The following is a 27704-nucleotide window of genomic DNA, read 5'->3' as shown; positions in this document are numbered from 1 at the left end:
GTTTCATTTTCTCCTGTTTCATCACTTACTCAGTTTCTGGTATGTTTTAAACATTTTCCCCATTAATTTGTCTTCATTAATATAAGAATATATTTTCTTTAAAACAAAAAAATCAGTGGGTGGTTCAGTTGGTCAAGCATCCAGCTCTTGGTTTTGACTCAGGTCATGATCTCGGGGTCATGAGATCTAGCCGCATGTCGGGCTCTGTGCTGGACGTGGGCCCTGCTTAAGATTCTCTCTCTCCCTCTCCCTCGGCCCCTTCCCCACTCCCTGCTCATGCATACACACACTCTCTCTCTCTCTCCAAAAAAAAAAAAGAAAGAAAAAAAATTAAAAACAACAACAACAAAAAATTAACCAATAAGGATGAAGTGGAAGTCCTCCTTGATCACTCCTCCTACATTTTTACTCCTGCCCAGAGTAATACTTTTGGTATATTCCAACATATTTTTTCTATGTATTTGCATATATTTATATGAATGCAGAGATATATACACCTTGTGTGTTACATAAGTGGGATAATAATTCATTTATTTTCCAAACTTAGAAACTCTGTATACCCTTTAACTAAATTCACAAGTTGTTAACATTTTTCCATATTGCTCTGTCAGTCTCCCTCTCTCCAGTCCACACTTCTGCCTCATTGTACAGGTCACATTTTTCTGAACTTTTGAGAATGAGTTGAGGACATTATGTTCCTTTATGATACATTTTCGAATGTGTATGTTTTTAAGAACAAAGACCTGTCTTTTATCACCACAATATAGTTAGCAAATTTAAGATTGATACAAAACTAGTACCTGAATATGGTCCATATTCAAATCTGGCCAATCATCCTGTAATGTCCTTTATAATTTGTTTTCTCCTCCTCATTAGAAAGCAGACTTGCATTTAGTTATATCTGGTCAGCTTCCCATAATCTGGCTTTCTTTGTCTTTTCTAAAATTGACACTGGGGTTGATACAGTTGACTCAGTGGTTGAGCCTCTGCCTTCGGCTCAGGTCATGATTCCGGGGTCCTGGGATGGAGTCCCACATCAGGCTGGGAGCCTGCTTCTTCCTCTGCTTATGTCTCTGCCTCTCTCATGAATAAATAATAAGATCTAAAAAAACAAAACAAAACAAAAACAAAACCCAAAACCTATAAAATTAACATTTTCAAAGACTGGTTAGTTGTTTTAAAAGTCAGTTGACATTTCTTTTTGGTTTATGTGTTTGGGATTATCTGATAGCTCCTCATTACTAGATTCAGTTTATGTATTTTGGGTGGATTATCACATAAATGATATATCTTCCTTTACTGCCTCATATCAGGAAGCAAATGACACTGGTCTGTGCCATTTATGGGGATGGTATTTTGTTTACTTAAAGAAGTAATCACTAGGTTTGCCTTTCCTTTATCTTATTTTTTCCCTTTTTAATTTTAAACAGCAAAATTACAATGAACCTTTTATAATTAGTAAAATCATGTTTTGGAAGGTATGTTGATACTATGTAAATAACAATCCTGATCTCCACAAACTTTCACTGACTTTAAGGAAGAGTTTTGTTCCTTTTATTTATTAAGCAAGTACCTAAGAATTTCTTTTAATTCCATTTTTTATTCATTTTATATGTATCAATTTTATATTTTATATAAAATATGATTTTATATTTTATTTTTATTCATAAATTATTTTAAACTATTTTTTAAAGATTTCTTTATTTGAGATAGAGAGAGAGAGAGAAAGCATGAGCAGGAGGAAGGGGCAGAGGGAGAGGGAGAAGCGGACTCCCCACCAAGCAGGGGTTCAATTCCAGGATGCTGGGATCATCACTTGAGCAGAAGGCAGACACCCAACCAACTTAGCCACCCAAGTGCCCGTTATAAACTCTTAATATCAGTATTTTTTGATGAGCAGACTCTCCCAGATTTGCGTACCTTGAGGCTGCACTTTGTGTTTCTCATCTCCTTCATATCCTTTTTTGAATGTTTTTTCTTTTCTGGTAGAAGTTGTTCCAGGCTCATCTTGAACTTTCCTGCGCTACTTCTGTAATCTGCTGTTTCTACAAGGAGAACAGTATTCAATATTTAGTGGAGATTGGTATTAAGATTTCAAGGTCAAGCATGAGGTTTGGGGTTCTTTTGCTGCTAGGTCTTTTCAGCAAACAGAATTAGGGAGTGAGTACACAATCATGTTTATTTAAATGTATATTTCTACCTGTTTCTAAATCCATGAATTCATACTGATGTCTCCAATACCAGTCTAATACCAGAGGATTCTTTCTAGCCTAGCCCCACTCTGCATTTGGTTTTGTGTGTGTGCATGTGTTTTTAAGATTTTGCTTATTTATCTGAGAGAGAGCATAAGCAGGAGGGAGAAGGAGAGAGAATTCTGAGGCAGACTCCACGCTGAGCACAGTGCTCGATGCCGGGCTTGATCCAGGACCCTGAGATCATGATTTGAGCCTATACCAACACTCGGATACTTAACTGACTGAGCCACCCAAGTGCCCCCCGCCCCCCTTCCCCGCCACTGCATTTGGAACTCCCTTCTCCAACAAAGAGAAACCCTCTCCTGCTCTCTTCAATATATTTGTTCGTCGAGCAGCCGGGTGGCTCAGCGGTTTAGCGCCACCTTCAGCCCAGGGCGTGATCCTGGAGACCCGGGGTCGAGTCCCACGTCGGGCTCCCTGCATGGGGCCTACCTGTGTCTCTGCCTCTCTCTCTGTGTCTCTCATGAATAAATAAAATCTTAAGAAATATATATTTATTCATCTTCTCAACCTTCTGTATACTGAAAGCATTTTTACAACCAGTAACGCCCACACTACTGTGACAAAAAAAGCATAATAAATGTCTTTAGACTGAGGTTATTTCATTCAAGTAAGGTCTATAGATTGATTACTATTGAACCAAATATTAATATTTTGTTTTTATAATTATACTAGGGTTGTGTAAGATGTTAGCATTGGGGATATGAGTAGGGATATAAGGAGACCCTTGTACTGTTTTTTTTGAAGTTTTCTATAAGTCTATGATTAGTGCAAAATAAAAAAGTTATAAAAAATTACTGTTTGTTTCCCCACCTGAACACATACTTTGATATGGTTATATTTTTCAATTGTTTTTTTTAATTTTTTTTATTTTTCATTTGAAATGTAGTGAGATTTATTTAATTTTGTCGGTAGTCTGTTTTAGGGTTTTTCCCATATTCTCACTGATATAATTGTTTCTCACTGGTAAAATTTGAGCGTATAAAACATTGACATGGTTTAAAAGTAAAAATTACTAGTGACACCCAGAGAAGTGTCACCCACCCCCATTCTTTCCACCCTATTTTCACCTATCCCCTGTAGGTATACAATTTTGTTATCTGGCTTATGTGTCTAGTATTTCCTGTTGCAAAAATCAGCTTGCTTTTCTTCTTTCTCCTTTTTACACAAATACACTATATGTACATCTTTACACTTTGCTTGCTTGACCTCTATCAATAAGTTCTTGATGCCACTCCCTATCTCTTCATTGGGATCTTCCTTATTGTTTTACACAGCCACTTGTTCTATTTTGAGAAAACATTATAAAATGTGAGCATTTATGTTACATGCAATGTTCTGCAATTACTGGTAATGTTGTAATTCACCACCTCGCTTGTATATTCTCCTGTAACGTTTGAAGTTGTATCTTCAGAGTCAAAACCTAGAAGAGAGCTTTCTGAGTCAAAAATAAGTGTCGTTTTCTTAGACATTGCCAAATTTCCTTCTAGAGGGTTGTGCCCTTTTACACGCCCACACGCACAGGATTGAAGTGCTTATATACCCACTTTCAGTGAATTGGGCTGTCAAACATTCCATTTTTGCCAATTAAATGGGTGAGAAATAGTCGATCAGTGTAGTTCCAATTTGCGTCTCTTATTATAAATAAAATATCTCTTTATCTGTTTAAGAATCATTTTATATCCCTTATTTTGGAAAATCACCTATCTCTTACCCATTTTTAAGTTTTTCTATTAGAATTTTCAATCTTTCCCTCTCAATTTATAAGAATTCTTTCTCTAGGGGAACCTGGCTGGCTCAATTGGAAGAGTGTGAGACTCTTGATCACAGGGTCATGAATTCGAGCCTGGATGAGGTGTAGAGGTTAAATAAAAACTTTAAAAAAGTTATTTCTCTATATTAATCATTTTAGTCCTTTCTCTGTGATGATTGCTGCAAATATTTTCTTGTAGTTTATCAGCTACTTTTAACTCTGCTTACAAGCTTTGCTGCTATGCAAAAGTTTTTTTATTTTTATGTAATCAAATGCATCTGTCTTTTATTACCTCTGGATTCCAGAAAGCCTTTTATTATACCTAGATCTTAAATGAATTCATCCATATTATATTTGAATACTTGTAAAACTTTAGTTTTTACATTTAACTCTGTGATCCATTTGTAATTAAGTCTTGTATGATGTAAAGTATGGATCTAATGTCTTTTTAAAAATGCCTATCCAGTTACCTCAGGCCATTTATTAAAAAGTACATCTTTCATGTTTCTACTAGTTCTTGGGCCTGTTCTGATATTATTTATTTTTCTTTCAAAACCATAACTATTTTTTTCTTCCAAGTTTTTTTAAGTTCTAGTTAGTTAACATACAGTGTAATATTGGTTTCAGGTATAGAACTTAGTGATTCATCACTTGCATACAACACCTGGTGCTCATCACAAGTGCCCTGCTTAATCCTCATCACCCATTTCATGCCCCACCCCCCCTCAACCCTACCTCTGGTGACCATCAGTTTGTTCTTTATAGGTAAGAGTCTGTTTCTTGGTTTGCCTCCCTCACCTCTTTTTTCCCCCTTAGGTTCATTTATTTTGTTTCTGAAATTCCACATATGAGTGAAATCATGTGGTATTTGTATTTCTCTGACTTATTTTGCTTAGTTTAATACCCTCTAGCTCCATCCACATTGTTGCAAATGGCAAGTTGTCATTCTTTTTTTTTTTTAATTTATGATAGTCACACACACACAGAGAGAGAGAGAGAGAGAGAGAGGCAGAGACATAGGCAGAGGGAGAGAAGCAGGCTCCATGCACCGGGAGCCCGACATGGGACTCGATCCCGAGTCTCCAGGATCGCGCCCTGGGCCAAAGGCAGGCACCAAACCGCTGCGCCACCCAGGGATCCCTTGTCATTCTTTTTGACGGCTGAGTAATAGTCTATTGCATCTTATTCATCCATTCATCAGTCAGTGGACATCTGGGCTCTTTCTATAATTTGACTATTGTTGATAATGCTGCTATAAACATCAGGGTGCATGTATCCTTCAAATTAGTATTTTTGTATCCTTTAGGTAAATACCTCATAGTGCAATTGCTGGATCATAAGGTAGCCCTAGTTTTAACTTTATGAGGAACCTCCATACTGTTTTCCAGAATGGCTGCACTAGTTTGCCAAAACCGCAACTGTGAACTTTTTTTTTAACCCTCCAGGCTGAAAATACGTCTTAAAAATCTCCTTTTTCTCTTTTGTTTCTGGTAGTTTTGCTTTAATTTATATGCTTTGCTATTTAGTGCATGCGACTCATGTCCACCTTCTCTTCAGCACGAAATAAACTTTTATCAATCTAACATGAGCCATCCTTTTGTGATTTTCTATTGTTTCCCTTGAATTCCATTAGCCTGACATGAATATTGCCACCGCTCTTTTTGTTGGTTGACACTAGTCTAAACTCTCCTTGCGATTTGGGTTTTAACTTCTATCATTTTCTTTTATATGCCCTTTATAGAAAGCTCATGGATGTGTATTGTTTTTAATTCAATCTTAAATTTTCTCTTAAGACTGCAAATTCATCCATGGTTACTTATTGCAAAGTTGTAAGGTTTCATCTTACTTTGGAGTCCTTGTTTTAGGCTTTCTCATTTTTTACGCTTTCTTGCTGGGGTTTTTGTTTGTTTCTCTGAAATCATTGTAATCTCTAGCTTTTTAATTATTGAAAACACCTGTTGCTTCCTTTATTCTTATAAGCAGATTTTCATCAGCTACCTTTGTAAAGGGCTTTTCCTTTAAAAATGTAATCTTTTAATTTTATATCAATAAAAGGACTGCTTTTTAAAAAGCAGTATTTGACTTTTTACTAATATTTTACTTTCTACCTTTCCTCCCAACTGCATTCTAAGAGCAATAAACCCTTTGTCACCAGTGTTCTCTCTCAAGTGAAGTATAATCTCCCAATTCCCTGAACATGTTTTAAAACCCATAGAAATATTACAAAATCAAGTTTTTAAAAGAAATCAGTGAACTGTGCCCCTTTGCAGCCATGTTATATTCTTTCCCCTTGCAAACTCAAAAATAAAAATATGGGCTCACTTGACACCTTTTCTCTCTTCACTGTTCGTTTTCACTCTGAGGCACTGTGATTTTACCCAGCAGAATGGTTAATTTTGGTTTTATATTCCCAAAACCCACAAAAATAAGAATGTCCGACCTAACGTTTCCATTTATAAGCAGTAAAACAAAAACCAGAATAAATGAGATAGACAATAGGTTCATCTGTGATTCAGAATTTTGCATAATCACATTACATGTGTAAAAATTGGAGAGACAGGCATGCATCTATTCTAGCCCCTCCTGAAGCGATGGTAGGTGGCACAGTGAAAATTCTGGTCTTTTAGAATAATGTAGATTTAGAATGTTATGACCAGAAGGTGTTAGATTTTTGTCGTACATTATACCAAATGTCTTCTTACTAAAGCAATTTTGATTCTTCCTGTACAGTGAAGATATAGATGTCTTTATTTTAGTGTCTCAAATCATCCCTCATTTACCATCTGAACAGGGCTGGTGGCCACAGTCTCTCCAGCATGTGAGCTGCTGGCTTTTGTGAACTGATCCAGCTTCAGTAGAGGTAACAGGTGGCATTGCCTCAGAGTAGAGGTAGCCACACTGAGTTTGTTCTGTCACCTGTTTGATTCCCTTGTCACTCATACCCACAAAATATTCCACAGTGCGTGTGCATTTTTCCTTTGAGCTAAACTAACTTAAATGAATCCAAATATTTCCATTCTTTTTGTTAAAGACTTTTTTTTATTGTTAAATAATTTATACACCCAACATGGGGTTTGAACTCATGATCCCTAGATTAAGAGTTACGTGCTCTATTGACTGAGCCAGCCAGGCGCCCCTCAAATACTTCCATTCTTTGACCTTAGCTGAGGGCACTAGGTTTTTGTTGCTACAAATATGTGAAGTAACATGACTGACTTAACAAGAAATCTCTTTTTTAAATTTTTAATTTTTTTGAAGATTTTATTTATTCATGAGAGACACACAGAGAGAGGCAGAGACATAGGCAGAGAGAGAAGCAGGCTCCCCAGGGGGAGCCTGAGGTGGGACTTGATCTCAGGACGCTGAGATCACAACCTGAGCCAAAGGCAGGCACTCACCTGCTGAGCCACCCAGGTGCCCCCAAATCTCTCTTTTTTTAAAAAAATAAATATCTTGTTTATAGATTTTGGGGGTGGGTGGGTAGGAGACCCCAGGGAAGTTGATGATTAAGTATTTGCACTATGGAGAGAGACAAGGTCCGCTTTCCTAATGAGGAGTTGAGGAGTCAAGTTATTAACAAAGGGGGAAGTCTAGAGAGAGAAAGGATCCCTGTTCAGCTTTCTGCTTGGCCAGCCTGCTGATCACTGTCTTCCTCATGCCCAACTTACAGCTGGACAAGTTGAGCCAGCTCCAATCCAGAATGCCTAACACTGCCAGGACTAGCAGCCCCAGGAATTCCTCATTACTTTTGTAAACCCCTTCCCTCAACCCCACTGTGTGGGGACCATGAACACTGGGGCAGAAAAAAACCCATAACTAGAAAAAAGGCCATGCCTGGGGCGGGTGGGGCAGGGGAGAGAATTCATATTATTTCTAAAACTTTGAAGTGGGAAATATCTACAAAGTTATAATCTTTATTTTCTATTTCTGGGTTCACTGACCTGAGACCTATTTCACAGAAGTCCTAGAAAGTAGCATTGATGGGCTTGCTTTTTCTTCCCTGACCTAAAAAAATTGAAAAGGAGCATGCCCATCAAAGGCTCTGGCCAACATGTCAGTGTGGTGGAGAAGTTGCTGGTGTCCTACCCCTTGTTGCACTGGCTCCCTGTCTCACAACACATACTAGGATTCATTTGTCAAACAGCCAGTGTTTGATAGTATTTTCTTAGTGGATTGGCTTGACAATTCCATTAGTACTCACAAACTGTATCCATGAATTACAGACAGGGAGAAGTATGTGGAAGCTCACCAAAGACAGGGATGGGTTTGGGAAAGGACCCTTTGATGCAACTCTTGGGTGACTCTGTAGTCCTAATCAAGGATTAGGACTGTGTTGTAATGACTAATGTGTTGTAGTCCAACACAGTCCTAATCAAGGATCCCAAGTCCTCAGTGTGGGACACAAGCAGCCTCCACACTTCTGGATCATGTTTACCAACAGATTTTGTGGGTGGCAAGAGGAGGAAAGAATAGAATCACAAAGACAAAGCATATGTACCTATTGGTATTCTAGATCATGTTACCCCCAAAATAGCAATAGGATCAGGAAATGAATAAAAAAAATGCAGAGTCTAGGAACTTCCTTTAAGAATTAATTAAGCAAAGGAAAGAATTTATAAACTATACTGCCAGGTATTAAAAGCAGCAAGATGGGCGGGTATTAGGGGTCTTTGGCATTTATTGCCTTATACTGGAAATGGTAATAAAAAGTGTTTGCCATCTAACTAGATGTTAGTCTTCATAAAGGCCCTCTGGTATCTCTTTGTACATTGGTTTTGTGGCCGAGAAGAAAGGGGCTCAGTACAATTGAGGCTGTTCAAGTGCATGGAGCTAGCAAGTGTCAGGACTCAGTTCTGAACCCTGTTCTTTGAAACTCATGCTTCTTATACTTTCTTATTCTGCCTCTCAAGATGGGGCAAAGTTGAGAAATAGCAGGGCTGTAAAATTTTAATCCACCCCTTGAGATTTATATTAAATCTAACCCACAGGTTTTATTCCCCACTTCCTATCCTCTCTTTTGGAACATAACACCCTCTTTGGGAATATAATTATTTGATTATTGCAGCTGTTTCGGTGTGAAGTCTCTTGGAAAACAATTACCAAGGGAGGAGCAATTGGGGAGGAAGCAGATACAATTTCCTAGATCTAGTACCTGTTAGAGATCTGGTTCATCCTCATTTCTTGATACAGGGGATCTTCTTCATTATGGCCAACTTGTGACATTGTGTATTAGTAGGAGAGGTAAAGATAGTTACTGAGGAAGGAGGTACTGTTGCAACTCAAATGATTTGTGGTAGCCATTTGTTCTCATCCTGGCTACAAAGAAACAAGGAGGCCCAGTTGTGGTAGGCTGGCACACTCGATTATTGTTAGAAATTGTGACAAAATGCAAATTAGAGCAAGGCATGGATCCCCACAAGACAGTAGTCATCTGAGGAGCCTGCAGGGGATTCAGTCTCATGCTAAAGGCCATGTGAGAGGAGACTGTGGTCACGTTGCAGGAAGAAGGACTCATTCAGCAGAACGTTGACCACAGCATCCACCTGATTGATGGGTTCCCTCTTCCGCTACATCTACTTTGCCTAAAGACGCAGTAAAAGATTGATCAAACCTGGGGTGCTAATGAATGCCAACCCATAGGAGTTGGATAAATACAAGGCTGTTAATTCTAAAATCTAATTTCTTTTCTCTGCTCTTCAACTATATGTTATTATTTCCCTAGCCTTGTAGTATATTCTGGGATGGTGGTGCTAATTGATGCATACGATGATCATTAAATTACCTGCTATTCTGCTTTTTAGTCGCCATAGAGGTAGGACATATAAGAATTAACTATATCAATTGCCGGAACAAATCAATCATCTTTCAAAGTTTCTCTCTTTCTTACATCCAGTGTTTACACCAAATACTGGATTCCTGTATGTAACCCAGAATACATAAAATTTTCATTTCATCCATCATCATTTCATTGTCACCATGACATAGGATTTTGAAGTTCATTTAACTCAGCAATATGTCCCCAAAGATGTGCTCTTTCATTTATTAAAAGACTTTCTAGGCCTCGACCTTGTCCTACCCAGACACATATAGGATGTGTGAATGCTTTTCTTTCCAGCCACTTTGGATGGGTAACACCTTGGTCTTGAATGGAAATGTCTGATTTTTGCCTCACTTATGGAGAATAGTTATGAATGTGATTTTATTCATCTAATTATGCAAAGTGATGAACTTGATCACTCTAGTTTTATGCTAGAGAAGAAAAATACTTGGTGTGCTAGCATCTTGAAACGTGGTAAGGTAGACACTAAAGGGTATGATGTAAAATAAAGGGGAAGTGAGCAAAGGCCGATTTCTCTGAAAATGAAGGAGTATATTTTAAGATTTAGGTCAATCCAAGCAGATTGGCTGAAGAACTGTCCACATTGTGCCTTACTTTTGTGATGTGTTACCCCTGCCACTGCAGATAAGCTCTTCCTATAGGCTCTGGAGACCATAAGCAGGTGAGGAACTCCACTCTGCTATTCCAAGATGGTTCTTCTAAACCCACTCAATTCTTAAATTTGGAAAGAGATGTGCTGGCCACAGTTAAGCACCGCAACTCACCTAACTCCCATGAAACAAGTGTGATAAAAATCAGGAAATTGACTAGGCACCATTTACTTCCTTGTACCAAATATGTAAGTACAGACCAAGAGGGGACCATTTGCTAGGTGATAAGGGACATGTTGGGTTTATGTCCATTATGCTGTTAGGAACTATGCAAACGGATGTGTGTGTGAATACGCATGGAATCCAAACCAAGTGCATCATGGGGCTTCCCATAATAAACGAATACAAAGGAAAAGAAGAAATAACTCGTTTTGACCAAAAAAATCTTCAATGTTAGTTCACAAACAGTGGTGTACCCTGATACTTTCTTTAAATACATTTCCTGGTAAACTGGGGATAAAATAATGTTTGAAAGCATCTGTGCATCCCTGGTCTATATATATACCCCAGCTCCACCCTCCACATAATTTGGAAACAAAGGGAATTAGAAACTAGACAGCATGAACTCAAAAAGAATAGTAAGCTGGCTGCATCAAATGAATGTGACAATAACATTTCATGATGGGGGAAAATCTTTGCGAATAGAGTACAGAGCGATTAAAAGCCTTCTTCCAACTGGCTAGACAGGGTGAAGAAAGTTATCAACATGTGTCAGATAACCAGTCCTTTTAACTTGAAAACAAGGCAAGAAGTGAACCTTTAGAAATGTCAAGTGACCAAACAAGTATGTGCAGAAATTAACTTTTTTTTATTATATATCATATAATGTAGTAGTAAAGTTTGTTTGAAGTGCATGAATAAAAAGTTAGTGAAATTACAGGAGGAACAATCTATATAGCAATAATAGGTGCATTCCTTGTGCATCTGAAAGGAAAAGAAAGAGTTTTCACTCATTTTGGCCTAAAACTTAGTGTCAGGTTCCCAGGATTCTGACATCAGAACCCGGATAACGCTGATTAGAACCATAGGGGCTTTACAATAAAAGCTAAAATATTGACCATATGATGGCAAAAAGTCTTATTTTGTGGTTAACTGATTCTCTTCTAGCTACTCTCTGATGAAGTTGGTGGCGCTGTGGAGGAGGACCGCCGTCTCCTGGACGAGGACCGGGACCGCTCGGCATTGTAGGTGACATGCTTATCATAGTTCTCCATCTGAGCCTCAATGAAATCTCTCTGCTGTTGCCTGATGGTCTGGCTGATTAGCCCAGGGAGGGCGTGGATGCTGCCAATCAAAGTCTCTAGTTTTGTTTCCACGGTAACAATCCTCTTCTCAAAGTCTTCACTCCGTTCGTTTAGGTCAGAAATCATGTCATACATGATGTTCTGGGTCTGCAAAACAGGATGGGAGACGAATAGAGAAACCAAAAACAAAGGTTTCAGGACACTTGCCTTGGAAGCAAATGGTCAATTCTCACAGTCTGAGGACCGGTTTCCTTTTGGTGGCATACAAAGAAACAAGGGCATCAGCTAATGGAACACTTTACTTTGCAAAGCAGATTCAGTATGTCTGTTCAATGCCAAGATTTAGAAATGTAAAATCTCTGGGTGCCTCAGTTGGCTAAATGTCTGACTCTTGGTTTTGACTCAGGTGGTGATCTCAGGATCATGAGATTGAGTCTGGTGTTGGTCTGCGTGCTGGTGTGGAACCTGCTTATGATTCTCTCTCTCCTGTTTCTTCCCTCACTCTTTGGAAAATGAATGAAATTTTTTTTCTTTTAAATTTCTTTTAAAAATGAAATTAAGGCCTGAAAATGATCTTAGGCCTTAATCTGAGGCAGTTGCAGAAAATGTCAGATAGGTACTGCTGGTGGTATGCCCAGTGATTTTTGGTAGTGTAGAGATAAAGTTGTGATTTAATATTTATATAAATCTCTTAATGGCAGTTACAAAAGTTAGCAATGTCAAATTCATTTTGCAACATATAATATTTATTGGGGCAAGGCTAATTTTTAACATCAAGCAGATTTAAAGAACAATATGCAACAGTACAGAGGGTACTAGGATGTAGCAGAAAATTCAGAAGTTGTAACCTGAAGGAAGTTTAGGAAAAATTAATTTGGTCAAGTAATTTAGTAACTTAAAGCAAGAAAAAATTCTGAAAGATCTTTTGTGGTCCTCGGTTTCAAATTATAGACTCTACATTGGGCCACATAGCATTTTTTATAGGTAAAAAATTGGGGGAGATTAAGTTACCAGTCTACACTGTTGGCTACAGGTTTATCAGAGCTGAGTGGTCTAAAAGAGAAACATGTTCTTGGTCTCCAGCGAATCTTGAATTGATTGTCTTGATGAAAGGCTATTCATGGGGATCCCTGAGTGGCTCAGCAGTTTAGCACTTGCCTTCAGCCCAGGGTGTGATCCTGGAGTACCAGGATGGAGTCTCGCATTGGGCTCCCTGCCTGGAGCACGATTCTCCCTCTGCCTGTGTCTCTGCCTCTCTCTCCCTCTCTGTGTCTCTCATGAATAAATAAATAAAATCTTTAAAGAAAAAAAAAAAAAAAGAAAAGCTATTCCTAACTTGGTCACTCAGTTATGTTTTGGGAGGCCACAGAAAGGCCAGGAAGGGAAGGACTGAGATATGAATCGTCCACTGCTGCTCTTCCTAAGTTTCAAACCCTTGGTTGAAATTGTCCATCCCTCTATAAAGTGTACTCTTATCTACTTAATAACCTCTGAATGATTATAAATGAACTGATTCACTAAAAGAGTTTACTATTCAGGACACAGACACCTAGTTTGAGCTTGGTCAGGGACACAGAGCACATTCACATTATTTTTTACTACATAGTCTTGAGATTATGTGAGCCGCATCCATTCATTCAGAAAATACTGAACCCTTATGGCATGACAGCCCTGCAGCCATAATAAGCAGCATGCAACTAAAATAATTTGAAAGAAATAGCACAGCATATATCTATGAGCATTTTGCTTTGTAGACAGACTCCTGAAGTGACATTATATAGTATAGATTTATAATATTATGTTAATTATATATTATACATAATTATATATTATACATAGTAAAATGTTATATTATTTCCAGGAGTCTGTGACATCTTTGTTCAAGATGTGTCCATGTGTGTAAATATTAATTGAGAACATATTCAAGTCTCATTTATGTGTGTTGCCCACCTTAAATGCCAACGGTAAGTCATTGAATTCTTTGTTTATCTTCTAAGACCTCAAATATTCAACTTTTATATACTTGTATATAACTGACATACATTACTGACATACATTAACATGAGTATAACTTAGTTGTGTTATTTCATGAGGCTAGGACAAATAGGTATAATTTTCATAGATGATACTGGAGGCTTTATAAAGGGCATAGCTGGTTTGTTGAACAAATAAGATGTACAGGTCCAACTAGAGTTGCCCCCTTTTATTATTATTTTTAAAGATCTATTTATTTATTTTGAGAGAGAGAGAGTGCATGTAGGGAGGGGTAGAGGAGCCAGAGGGAGAGAGAATCTCCAGAAGACTCCCTGCTAAACTGGAGCCCAATGTAGGGCTCATCTCATGACCCTAAGATGATGACCTGAGTCAGAGTCAAGATTTGGATGCTTAACTGACTGAGCCACCCAGGCACCCCTAGAGAGAGCTGTTGCCTCTATTAAAGAATTTGTGTTAAAAGGGTAAGAACTCCACACATGCTATTATAATGCCTCCCATGGAATTGGCCCAGGAAAATGGAAGGTTGTCATTGTTGGCAAATATTCACATTTTTAAAGTGGAGTTGATTTGAAAGGAACAACCAAAAATCAACCAGATGAATCTTGTGTGACAGAAGACTCAGGAGACTATCAATGTACTTTTTTTAAAAAGTAGTATGATTTTTCAAATAAGGATCATAAAGCTTATTCAAAAAGAATCATAAATTATAAAAGCTGATTCCATTTTTTGGGGGGGGGGAAATGATGACTTTCATGTTATGATGCAATTTCTTACATTTAAAAAAAAAATTTCAGCGCCACAGGCTTTTGAGTGGGCTTAAAGCAAATGAAAAATAATTTTATTGATGAGTCCTAGGTAGCCCTGAACATCACGGTCAAACCCGTGTAGGGTGTAGTTATGCCCTTAGAGGGATGAGACTGAATGACAAATATGAAACCAAACAGTATTGCTTCATGTTCCACTTAGGTTTCTTACAGTATTTTCAAGTCCCTGTAAATAGGAAGTTTTTTTAGAATGGGGGTTGAATAATTTATGTAGGTAAAGAGCATATGAAGGAAAAGGCTTAGAAAAATTCTAAGTTGGGTCATCATTTTGAGGGTGGTTAGTTGGGCTTGATGCATTAAACAAATTTGGGGTGTCTTCCTCCTGAAGCATGATCAGTTAGGGTGCAGTGCTTCATTCCAACAGGCCTCATCATGAGGGCTTGAGACCTCCAAACTTACCTTTGCCAGGTCCACCAAGGTATTGGCTTGGTCATTCAGCTTCCTCTGCTCCATCTTTACACTTCTTAATCTAAAAGACAGAATCTGAAGTCACAAGGGCTCCTTCCTCTCCACTGCAATCATATGCCTTCCAAAGAGCATGCAGAAAATCGACAAGAGCAAAGAACTGCATGGATAATGCCTTGAATACTTGGGGTCAAGTCCAAACTGGTTATGTATCTGGTACAATGAGAAGCATGCTTCCCCAACACCGCAAAAAGGAAAGGAGAGAGAGAGAGAGAGGAGAGAGAGAGAGAGAGTAAGAGAAAGAGATGAGGTGTCCTTAGGACAACTATTTCCCAGGGAGTTAAAAGTTGAACGGAGAAAGGCTCATAAGGATTTAACCATATGAGAAAAGCCAAAACATTCCTTAAAATCCCAGTATCGTTTCAAATAGACATAGGAAGAAATAGGCAAAGCGACGGGAATTTCATCAATGTTCGGGCAGTGAGCACCTTCCTATGCCTACATGACTGGATACGGGGCATAGCCCTGTTCAGTTGGAGATGGATTGGGTTAGGTATTTGAACCTGATGAAACACAGTGATAAGTGAGATTCTTATTAGCAACAATAAAGCTTTTATTCAACCAGCAGCACAATAACTCAAAACACATAATTCCCTTATTCTTCATTCTATTGCGCTTGACTTTTATCTTAAGCAGCTATGAATTTGAAGGGGAGCCAGACCATTTCCTGGGGAGAATTTCCCTTAATTTTTTTATTGTAGATAAAAGTCAGCGGACAATTAAAATGTCTGACAGATGGGACTGCTACTTGCAAAGTTACTTTTAGATACTTTGAAATATCATTGCGTGTATCTGACAGTCAAAAAGACCGCTTTAAAAAAAAATCTTAATGAAAATTCTTACTATTCCTTATCTACTGTAATATTTAAAAAAAAAAAATCTATTCATTGCTTACTCTGTACCAAGAAATTAAGATTTTCCCAACAAGAGAAAAGTGTTTTATTGTTCTTTAAGCCAACAATTCAAAGCCATGCTCCAGAAGAGGAACAAGACTCTCTCAGCTACTTACTAAAAAAAAAAAAAAAAAAAAAAAAGAAAAGAAAAGCCACGCTCACCTTATTTACCTTGATGACACATTGTTTGCAAAGTATGGTGTTGATGTTGGAAAGAATAATTTCAATTTCCCAATTTAAAATGAGAGGTAATTACAAAAAAAAAAAAAAAAGGATAAAAAAAATTCACAGGGCAAGATTTTACTGCCAGGGAGATTTTTGCAACAAATGTTCACGATGTGCAGTGATTTTTGTTTTGAAACTATGATATCCAATATGTCACCAAATCTGCTTGACAGTGAAGATAGAGTTCCTTCTGCCAGTATGGGTTTAATTGACACCTGCCTATAACACGATATTTAACCATCTGAAACAGCTTAGGGTTATAACTTGTGGTTGTGAAGTCTGTGTTTCTCTATTAGGATGCCTGGAACTGTTAATTAGCTCCTTTGTGTGCTAGTCTAGGGATAGAATGTGTTTAAGTGTAATAGGAATTTACAAATATGAATTTAAGTCTAACACGTCGTTGAGATAGGTTTCTCTAAGTACTTAACAAGGATTACCGTTCTTGATGTAAGCCTTTTAAAAACAAGTCCCTGACCTTCCCCCTGCCAAAAAAAAAAAAAAAAAAGAAACCTTGAAACATGTGTGGAGGTCATTCTACAGAAATGTACTAAAGAGAACAAAGGCGAGGGACACGGACTCCATTCTCCCTGGTCCTAACTTGACCTTCGGTTTCTTAATGTAGGAAAGGAAGTGGGTTAGGTTAGGACAGTGTTTCTGAAGTGTTGGATTTATCCCAGCAGAGGTGCTCGAGAGGGCTAAGTGACACTCAAAAAAAAAAAAAAAAAAAAGAAAACCTTGAGTACTGAACCAGATGGAGAGACAGTTATTCTCTTGAATTCTCTTCCAATTCTTGATTATTACAAGAAAAATGTCGCAGGCTGGTCCTATCCTGTTTTTATCTCTCAACACCTGCGAGTCTCTCCTTTTTGAAAAAAAGAGAGAGCAGGCTTGCAGCTGAGAGCTTTCTGCGGCAACAGTCCGTGTCTAGAATTCAACTCCAGTGTTTCAATTGTCGGCTGATGCCACCTTTGCCTCTCCTGTCTGGGAATGGTACTTTTTGTGATAGGGATTTGCATCAGGCTTTGTTTTCAAATTTAAGTAATAGAACGGTAGGCATGTGAGTAGTTCAGGTTTGGGGAACGAGTCAGAAGCCTCCAGCAACTGGTAAGCGCAAAGTCCTGAGCCTGGCCAGTCTCCAGGGCTGGTCCCTTAGCTGAAGTGGAGACTCTGTATTTCAAACCATGAAGCCTTCTTTGCTTCTCCTTAATTCCAATATTGTGTTTCTGACAGTAGAATTTTGCCCATTTTCTTTGCAACTTGTCTGGAAAGCTGCCATGGAGCAGCCCTATGTGATTGGAATCCCTTGAGCTCCCTGAACTCAAGTCATCTTGCCTCACTGCTCCTGAGACTGCCTGTGCCCTGGAACTGGCAGAAAAAGCCTGCTTAAAGCTGTAGCTGCCAGAATAAAAGGTAACCTGCAGGTGTGTATTTTACTCCCTGCCCCAGATAAGAAGAATAAGGAACATATGTTGACTTCTTCCTTGTGAACTTCACTTATCACAGGAAAATATCATGATTTTGGATCACATTTCCATAGCAGCAATCAGACTACTAGAATTCACAAATAAAGGATCCGCTTGGGTGCATGCAGCCGGTAGAAAATTCTGCAAATGTTGAGGGGAGTGGCTCACACAACTTACTTCCGAGCTCTATTTTCATTTTGTTGAAATAAAAAGACAAAACAAAAGAAAAGAAACTGTAAAATATTCCAGAACAAAATAACACAGTGTGGCGTTCAGTAGTGCACAGGGGGCTCGATTCATTGGCTGAAAGATCCTGTTAAGGTTCTGCAGGATTTTGGAACAGTGATCAAAGAAAAAAACTGTTCAATTAGATCACCATCCTTCTCAGCTGTGAGACTGTCCCACCTGAAACACAGCACTTTCTCCAGAACTAGGGTTCAGAAGGTGGAACCTCTCTCAGGTCATTATGGCCTCTTTGATACACGGTGTCTAAGGAAAAGACAGGACCCATTTGGGCCTCATGTGAATGTCTTAGGGTTATAAGGGCAATACTCCCAACAACAGGATCATAATGTTGTCGGTGTTTTGGGGAGGGGGTACATCTCTTCTGATTTGGGGCCATTTAGAAGTCTGGCGTTCTGGAAAGTGGGTAATCCAAAGGCTCAGCATTAGAGAAATTCCCTTTTACTGAATTTCTCAGCTTGGAGACAAGTTCCTGTTGATTGCTGGGTCTGTAGTTGAAATGGAAGAACGATAAACTTTAAAAAGGTAAAGCTGATACCAGAAAAAGTGCTCAAAGGTCTAGAGAAACAGAATGCTTCATGGCACTATAAGTGATGATCCCAAAAGATCCGTACCGAAGAGGACGGGGCCTGGAGGAGCAGGCATGTCTAGCGGACCCTAGGGGAGGCCATGTGTCATGGAGAGATGCTAGGAAGAGGGGAGTCCTGGCGGAGCTCCGGAAAAGCTCTCAGGACACATCAGAGGATGGGTGAGGCCAGCAGAGCTCTAGCAAATGAATTTGTCAATCTGTGTCTAAATAGTGGGCAATGGGAACCTTGCCCTGAAGAATCGAGCCCTGTGTGCTTTCCTGCATGACTTCACTCACTAACTTAAAATGAGAGTTTAGGCATGATTAGAATAATCTAGCCAAACCCAGCCCTTATAAATTCTCAGCTATACTTTTTTTTTTTTTTTACAAAGTATAAGTACCCTCCCACCTCAAAGGAAATCTGATAACCCCGAGAGTAAATTATAAAACAATTCAGAACGTTTGCGTTGCTCAAAGCTTCTATACTTCAGAAGTACATGTTGCTACTGAAGAAACAGAATGAGAAATGTCTGCAAGAAGCAGAAGAATCATGAATGGTTTCCTCTGTTACTCCACCCCGCAGCAGTTTGCTGGAAGACCCATGGAACCGAAACCCTTAAGACTGGGTCAGTGCACCTTCTAGCAATCTAACTTCCAACTTTGCTTCACCCAGTATTTTTTTCTAACACATTATAAAAAATTTCCAAACCTATAGCAAAGTGGAAAAAAATTTACAGTGAACACCCGTAGGCCGCCCCCCACCCCCCGCCACCCGAGATTGGAGCATAAATGCACTTTGTGACAAGATACATTAAGTATATAAATACCCACCATTCACATGCGGCTACAAAATTATTACTGAAACCATCAAAGCAGTTTTTCCAATAGTTCCGTTATATAGAAATTTGTCTATGGCACCAAAGGCCAGTCCCGTTTCATTTTCTAAGTAATAGGTACATGGAACTGACGGAGGGGTTATAAATGTGATCCCAGAGAAAATGGGATGTGTGGTCGCTGGACCCAGGGATGGACCACACCTATCCACCCCCACAGGGGTAAGTTTTCTTTTTTAATACGCTTGAACATATTGTTAACTAACTAACAAGGTTAGTATTGAAACATTAAAAGTACAAAGAATGATGTTTCCACAGTATGCCACAGGTATCTCGTATATGAGTGTTGGGTTTCTATGTGGTACGGCTGGGTGGGGTGGTCGTGTAGGAATGACCACTCTACCAGGAGAGGTGTACTTGGGGACCCCTGAGGAGAAGACTATCCTCAGAGGTGAAGGCTCAGCATCTCTCAGGGGACTCGCTCTCTAAGATGTAAACTTTAAGGAATCAAGATATGGAGGCTCCTAGGGGGTGGCATTCGGTTGTAAGGGCAGCCTTGATCTCCAGAAAGCAGTTTCCTCTTGGGAGTCAGATCTGAGCCAGGATTCCCCTGTGTTTCCCAGACTTTGACAGAGTATTATCTTAACATTCTAGCCTTTCCTTACAATGGGATAAAAAAGAGTTGGGGCCCCAGTGTGAAGTCCCAGAGATAAGAGAGAGATGGTGTCACTTTGGTGCTGGTGGCAGCAAAAACATGACTGAAGAGCTCTGAGTAGCCATGAGGGCCAGCTACTCTACTGGACGTGCAGAATCTCCCTCTGTTTTAGACCTCAGGGTGCCCTGATTTTATTCTCATTAAAGGAGGTAGCAATTTCCAGACATTGTCCACATGTTCAGTGATAGCTATATAAAAACGCACAGTTGGAGGGAGAGGTGACAGGGTAGACATTTGAAAGCTTAGTGACCTCCCATGGACTCTAAGTGTGGTATATGAAGTCTGTACCACCTGAGGACATTGCAATAAAAACTCCAGCTTCAGAGCTTTCTGGTCTGCCATGCTAGGCAGCTTGAGAAAGGCACATCTTGCTGTCTAATGAGGATGCCTCGTGTTTACCCATCTTTCCGTAATTTCCCTGGTAGGGTGAATGAGGAAAGCTACTTTTTCTGACCCACGAATGTGACAGATCTGCTCTTCCCCACACAGAAATGGCATTGAGCTAGGACCAAGGCTGCACAGCCTCAAGATTGATGCCCACAGTAATGTACTTACGGTAAGGACGCTGCCAGCCTGGGGGAGAAAGAGCTGGTGCTTTCAAGTCATTATTGAAACTCACTACATAGGCACTTGTCCTTTAAAAGTCTATGATAGTTACATACAGCAGAACAACAAAATGGCATGAAAAACTTAAGTGGAATCACGGTGGTCTGGATGAAGTCAGAATAATGATACAAGAGTGGAAGGCCTAAAGGCACTATATAATCTATAATGAACACATAGCATATAGAAATTCCCCCAAGTTCTGAGTAAAGACTAATTAAAAAATACAACTATTAAATCAAGTGCCTATACTACCTTCATATAAACATCTTGTTAAAAAATCCAGATATGTCATAAAATATTAAATGTTTTTCAAGATTTTGCAGTAGATACGAACTAAACATCTTAGAGCAAACTAGACGAATAACTAAGCTACATTAAGAAATACAATTGCAATGGAAAATATTGTTTCTAAAGAGAGAAACTGAGGAGACATTTTAATTAATATATTAATGACTATTCTCCCAATAACAAATGCTTTTTAGTCCTCAAAAGAATGGACAGTTTTCTCAGGCTTTCATTTATGGAATTACTGAATTGCCAAATAATGTCTTCTGGGCACAGACATGACAATGTTTTCTTTTTCCCTCTCTCACGAGAGAAGAATGACTGAGTGTGAGAATTCAGACCCAGAGCTACACAAGCAGGATGACAATGAAATGAGAAATGGTACTTACTGATGAATAGCTTGCAAGAATTTTCGTTGATGTTTTCTTACTTTTGCATGATCTATCTTTTTTACTAGCTTGGTATTTTTGTAAATTAGCCATGTTTCCCTGAGTACATTGGCAGCTGCGTTTTTCACCTGTTAAGAAAACAAACAAACGAACAAAGCAGTTGATAAATTCCAAAGCAGAGTCCTTTGCAACGTGGCTGGGGGTCATATTTGTCAACTGAATGATCATGGTTAGCTCTGTTTAGTAACTGTTTCTCAAATCTATGTATTTGTCTTGAATCTGTGCCTGTTAAAAAGTACCTGTTTCTATCTGGAAACCACATTTAAAATGGAATATTAGGGAGGTACTGATCTCTTTCTGGGACAACCTCTACCCCTCAGGAACCTTTTTATTCAACCAGTTCCTCCCTCCCTCACTTCCTTCCTTCCTTCCTTCCTCTCTCCCTCTCTCTCTCTCTCTCTCTCTCTCTCTCTCTGTCTCAAGTCAAGAGGTGCTTGTCACCTGTCTGGCAAAGCTACAGGAAAAAAAGAGGTGTTGATTTCCCCACCCCGTAGTGCAATTGTTATCACCATGTTCTTCATTTCCCTGGAGGAAGGCAAAGTGCCAGAAGGCCAAGGTGAATCTTGTCTTTTGCAAGCTTGTTTGGCATTTTTGGCTGCAAACTACAGGAAGGGTATGTTTCCACCGCTGAATGTCCAAGCAGACCGATTATTCTTCTGCCCTCCTGGGGTGACTTAGCAAACTGTTTGCCTGTTCACACACTTTTAATGAGCTAACTGACAGAGAGTCTATGTTGTCCTGATTTTGTTGGTTGATTTAGGTACACTGCGTTGCAAATGGATGAGACAAACCTGAAAGATCGAAGTGTTTTAGTAATGCTGCCAAGACCTATTGCTGCTGTTGGAAGGTGTGAATACTTCCTGGTAATATTCAAGCATTTGCTTTCTTGATTAGCATCCTCAACAATTCCTGAAACCTGAGAAAGGCCCAGCTAGGGTCATGTTCAGCCTCTTCCCTGCTCACAGTACAGGGTCTGATGACTCAGAAGTTTCACTTAGGCTTATTATTAATAACTTGCTCTAAAAAGTTGACCCATGAGGCAAAACATGAGACTGTTAACTCTAGGAAATGAACTGGAAAAAAAAAAAAGGAAATGAACTGAGGGTTGCTAGAGGGGAGGTGGGTAGGGATGAGGTAACTGGGTGATGGGCGTTAAGGAGGGCATTTGATGTGATGAGCACTGGATATTATATGCAATTGATGAATCACTAATCTCTACCTCTGAAACTAATAACAAGAACAAAAAAGTTGATCCATTGAATTCTTCTGAGTGATGGATGAAGGATGTTTCTGTGGGGGCTGGGTAGAGGAAGATGACTTTGTAAGAAAGGCAAAGTGGTGGGGAAGACAGAGCAGTGAACTGGACTTGAGAAATGGTTCTAAGTTCTTGGCTTTGGACTAACCAACTTGGGCCAAGGAGACCAGCTAAACTTTGTAGGACTTCAGTTTTCTCTTCCCAACATAAGAAGAGTAGAGAATTATTTCTGAAGTCCTTTTCAGGCCTTAGTTTTCAATAAGGAAGAGTCTTAGAATTACAACTCAGGTCCCAAGGATGTGTATTTTTTTCACTTTTAGCACAGAAAACATCAGGTCTGGTGGCTGATGGTGAATCCTGTTTGTGCTGCTATAAAGGTTTCTTTGTGTGAAATTGTATTGCTAGAACCTGCTTTAAGAAGATGACTCGTTTCTTAAAACTGCTTTTAGCAGTGGCTTTGCTTTATGATGCATTTCCTCTGGATATTCAACAGACTCTGCAGAGAGAACATTCATTCTGAAACCAGCAGAAATATGGCTGAAAACCTTAGGTGCTGAGCACCAGCAGTGCATCCAGGAAACATCACCACCATCTGCAGTGAAATTAAAAGGTATTCCAGTGAAATTCTTGGCTCTTCATTCTTAGAGAAACAGATTTCTCTTCTTTACAGGGGTAGGAGTCACCTTTGGGAAGGCTTTTCCATCTGCTCTTTATGTTCTTTTCAGAGGTTAGGATGCTATGTAAGTGACCAAGGGTTGTGGGCCTTGATTTTAAAGGGAGAGGGGCTGGAAATTACTGGCCAACACTGACTCGGATTGGAATAGACCCTTCCCCACTAAGTGACAGAAGGGCCAGTGAAGGGAAGTCTCAGCTGTCTGAACAGCTTTGGCTGCCCAGAAGATAGTAAGGGGCCCTGGTGGATGCCTCCTCCTTGATTTTATCAGCTCAAGACACAGAGGAGGAAGTTAGAAAACTTGGGAAAAACAGATGGGACAGTAACACAGCAGTTGAACATACTAATGTTTGCAAGAGAACATAACAACTGATTTTTGCTGTGGATTCCCACCCATAAACAGCAAATGCCAAATTACTCAAGTTCTTAAATCTTTAAAAAGGCGATTTGCTGCTTGTCCTCAATGTATTTTAAATGATTTTTTTTTTTCTCTTTGGGATGGTGGGGAAATGGCCGAAGTGGAGTAGGGAACCTCTATTTCTGAGACCATTGGGGTGGGTAACACCTCCAAAGTCTTTGTGGCAGGATTGGTATGCACAAAATGCTCATTGCAGTTGACAGGCTAAAAATGAAAATGATTCCTCATTTGAAAATGAAATCCCTACAGCTGCTTTTAAAAACTGTGAGACAGATGCATTTATGTTGAAACATTCCCCTTTCTAACTCCCTAATAGGTTTTGAAACACAAGAATAAAACTCTGAAGGCATCCCACTTAACTGGTACTTTTCAAGATGGAGGCTACACAACAAACATCCAAGAGTAGAAACACGTACTCTCTGCCTAGTGATCACACATGTGTCCAAGATAAGTAGGTTTATCCAGTCCCTCTTAGGGCCAAAAGGGAAAGGGAACAGTGAGAAAACAGGGTAGGAAGTATCTCTGTGTTCTATAAGTTTGAACAATGGGGAATTATTACAGGGCAGGATAGCCAACTGGAGAAAAGAAGTGGGTCTACATCATTCAGATGAAAGGGAAGTTGATTTAGAGGGCAGGTTTCTTTCGTTTATGAAGTTAAGAACCCTGCCATCCAGTCATCTCACAAAATAACCTGAAAGCTCCCTCTTGCCCTTTGGGGGCATTTACAAACTCTCAGAGGGCAGGGGCCTTGTCACTAATCTTTGTGTCTCTCTAGCTCCATGCTTTGGGCATAACTGGTACTAAATATTTGACACCATAGTATATACTTTGTATCCAAAAAACTTCTAATCATGAACCACAGATACATATTTATCAACCAAAGGACCCTTTTGATAAAAAGGGCAGACAGGTTACAAAAGAGACCCGGGATCTAAGTCTTCCCTAATAGCCATTTATGAATTCAACAAATTTATTAAGTGTCTACGACATGTTAGACACCATGATAGTTGCTATGGGGGGAATCCTAGCTATGGCCCCTCCAAAATTAGTAGCTGTAATCATTCTAGTGCCAATTAATGGGCCAACACACCACTGTGAAATAGAACTTCTTTCCTCTACATCAAAAAATAAGGAGCGATAGAAGGGAAACATGAACACTGGCTCTGCCTGACTCATGCTCAACTCTAATTAAAATCTTTATTCAGAAACATTTTGAAAGGCATATTAATAAGCAGGTATTTTGAGAAAACAAAGGCCAGAAAAGTAATACTAATTAAAAGTAATAGTACTTACCCAGATGCCTTAAAACCACCTTCATAGGTAGAAAGAATATGAAAATGTTCTGTTGCTGATTTATAGGTAACAATAACAAATTAAAGCCATAGTAGTAAAGTAAACAACATTGTTAAGTATACTAATATTTGATAAACCACAAGAGCCCTGAAAACTGATTGGCTTTGAATTGAAACTTTGCTTTGCTCAAACCTATTTAGATACCTGTTATTAGAGCCCTGTTTTTTTTTTTTTTTTTTGTATATTTTTTTATTGGACTTCAATTTGCCAACAGTATAACACCCAGTGCTCATCCTGTCAAGTGGCCCCCCCTTAGTGCCCGTCACCCAGCCACCCTAACCCCCACCCACCTCCCCTTCCATTACCCTTGTTCATTGCTCAGAGTTAGGGGTCTCTCATATTCTGTCACCCTCTCTGATTTTCCCACTCATTTTCTCTCCTTTCCCCTATAATTCCTTTCACTATTTTTTATATTCCCCGTATGAGTGACACCATACGATAATTGTCCTCCTTTTGACTTACTTCACTTGTTTTAAAGGGTACTTTGTTTATAATTTTCCTTTGTTTTCGACTACTTTGATTCTTAAAGAAGAAATCTGTTTCTCTGGCTTTTTTCCTCTTGCCTCTTCCTTCAGAGAGTTATTTTGGTGCAGTGCCTCTGCTATTCTCAAATTTAAGAGGATGGGACATAATCTCTGACTTAAGCAAGAGAGTTTCCTGCCTCTCATTCTCCTAACTACAGTAAAATGTGTAAAATGTTGCCTCTTGTGCTGTGGGCAGACGTCCCCAGGATGCCTGGGACAAACATAGATAACGTTTCCAAGCCTGGACATGGACACCACATGCCGCCCGGGTCCCTCCAGAGCAGGTATGTGGTTGGATGAACACTGTAGCTTTGGAACAGGTCAAGCCCAAGTGAACCCATTTTGTGTTTTCACCCACTGGGCTCTGTCACCAAGCACAAGGTAAAAGCTAGACAGACTAAATCTTCCGGGATCTCTGTTCACTTGCTAAGAGACAAAGTAGGAACGCAAATTATATAACTGCATAATGATGTTCTTATTAGGGATCTTATTGCGAATCCTTAACAGAATTGGAAACACCCACAGTGGACATTAATATGTATAATTATCTTTTGTGGTACACCTAGCTCCTTTAAAAATCATGGCTGGGCTATCAGAGTTGCTTACTTTCATGTTCCTTTCCAAAATGGAAGTATGCAGAGGGCCAAACTCCAGGATTTCTTCTCAGTTCAGATGCGAATGAAGAGTCATAATATTTCCACAAGATAAACACACCGCCTCTGTGAGGGGATGAACTGCAAACCTACAAAATAGCTGGTCCTGTCTCACCCAGCTCCATGACAAATTATTGCATTTTCATTTTGAAATCATTAGATCATTCTGGGTACATACACCTACTTGGCCACTTTTGACCTGCAGAGCGGCATGTAAACTTTTGGAATTACGTGGAATAATCTCTCCTAATATCCTGTGCAACCAATAGTGTGTCCTGCTTTCAACTATTTTATGTGGCTAATGTTGTCAAACAGAGAAACCATTTCTGTATGAAACTGTTCCTCTGGAAACTTGTGTACGGTGAATAATTTTTCATGGAAATTGTTCAATTCAGCTAAGAGACACAATGAGAAGCTTAGAAAGTTACATCTCTTCCTGAAAGAATAATCAGATGCTTAATATTCATACTGCTTCTTCCTTATAGTCCTCTTCAGCTTTCAGGATGTTTATAATCATTACCCCTGTTGACCATCAGGAAAAAAGAAAAAAAAAAGATTTCTTCTGTGTAGTGTTTCAGGCCAGAGTTGCAGTTTTCTCTCATAAACAGCACCCTTCAATCTGTATTTTTCACAGACTGCGAAACTTTGTGGTAACTATGTATGGTGTTTAGATTCTTGTTTACTTTTGGTTATGTCCCAGAAATCATTCTCCATCATTCAGAAGCTTTTTGAACTCTTTTTTATATTTTAGGCGACCATAACATTAGTTGGGTGTGTGCAACATGGTGACTTGACACAAAATGCTCAGCATTAGTGCAGTTACCATCTGTGTGTCACCGTACAAAGCTGTCACAAGAATATTGACCATATTCTCGATGCTGTACACTTCATCCCCATGACTTACTTATTTTACAACTGGAAGCTTGTATGTCTTATTCCCCTTCAACTATCTTGCCCATCCTAACACCCCACTCTCCTCTGGCAACCATCGTTTTGTTCTGGGTATTTAAGAGCCTGATTGTTGCTTTGCTTTTTTGGTCTTTATCTATTTTTAACTCTGTTTATGCATTTAATTTCCACATATGAATGAAATCATATGGTACTTGTGTTTGAATTATTTCACTTGGCATGATACTCTCTAGCTCTATCCATGTTGTTACAAACTGCAACATTTCATTCTTTTCTATAGCTGAGTAATATTCCATTGTATATATGTATCACATCTTCATCTATTCATCTATTGATTGAAACTTACATTCCTTCCATTATCTTAGTTATTTTAAATAATGCAATAAATATAGGGGTACATATATCATTTCTAATAAATGTTTTTGTTTTCAGTACTCAGAAATGGAGAGTGGATTGTATAGTATTTCTAGTTTTAATTTGTTTTAGTCACCACCATGTTGTTTTCCATTGTGAAATGGTGGAATGGTTTTCCATTCCATTTTACATTTCCACCAGCAGTTCATGAGGGGTCCCTTATCTCTACATCTTCATCAACACCTGTTATATCTTGTCTT

General features: G+C 39.1%; 1 protein-coding gene across 1 annotated transcript in view; it reads right to left on the bottom strand.

The window, feature by feature from the left end:
• Positions 1-11284: 11284 nt before the first annotated feature.
• Positions 11285-27704, bottom strand: part of KCNN2 (potassium calcium-activated channel subfamily N member 2) — a 143210-nt gene continuing 126790 nt past the window's right edge. The window contains exons 6-8 of the mRNA XM_077911247.1: positions 21246-21373; positions 14960-15029; positions 11285-11888 (exon numbers count right to left, since the gene is read on the bottom strand). Of these exons, the coding sequence (XP_077767373.1) occupies positions 11601-11888; positions 14960-15029; positions 21246-21373 (486 nt within the window). The 3' untranslated portion in view covers positions 11285-11600. The remainder of the gene's footprint in view (positions 11889-14959; positions 15030-21245; positions 21374-27704) is intronic.

Source organism: Canis aureus, chromosome 10 (genome assembly GCF_053574225.1).
Source record: "Canis aureus isolate CA01 chromosome 10, VMU_Caureus_v.1.0, whole genome shotgun sequence".
NCBI classification, from domain to species: domain Eukaryota; kingdom Metazoa; phylum Chordata; class Mammalia; order Carnivora; family Canidae; genus Canis; species Canis aureus.
The sequence above is the reverse complement of the archived record's forward strand: the minus strand, read 5'-3'. Positions and strand labels throughout refer to the sequence as shown.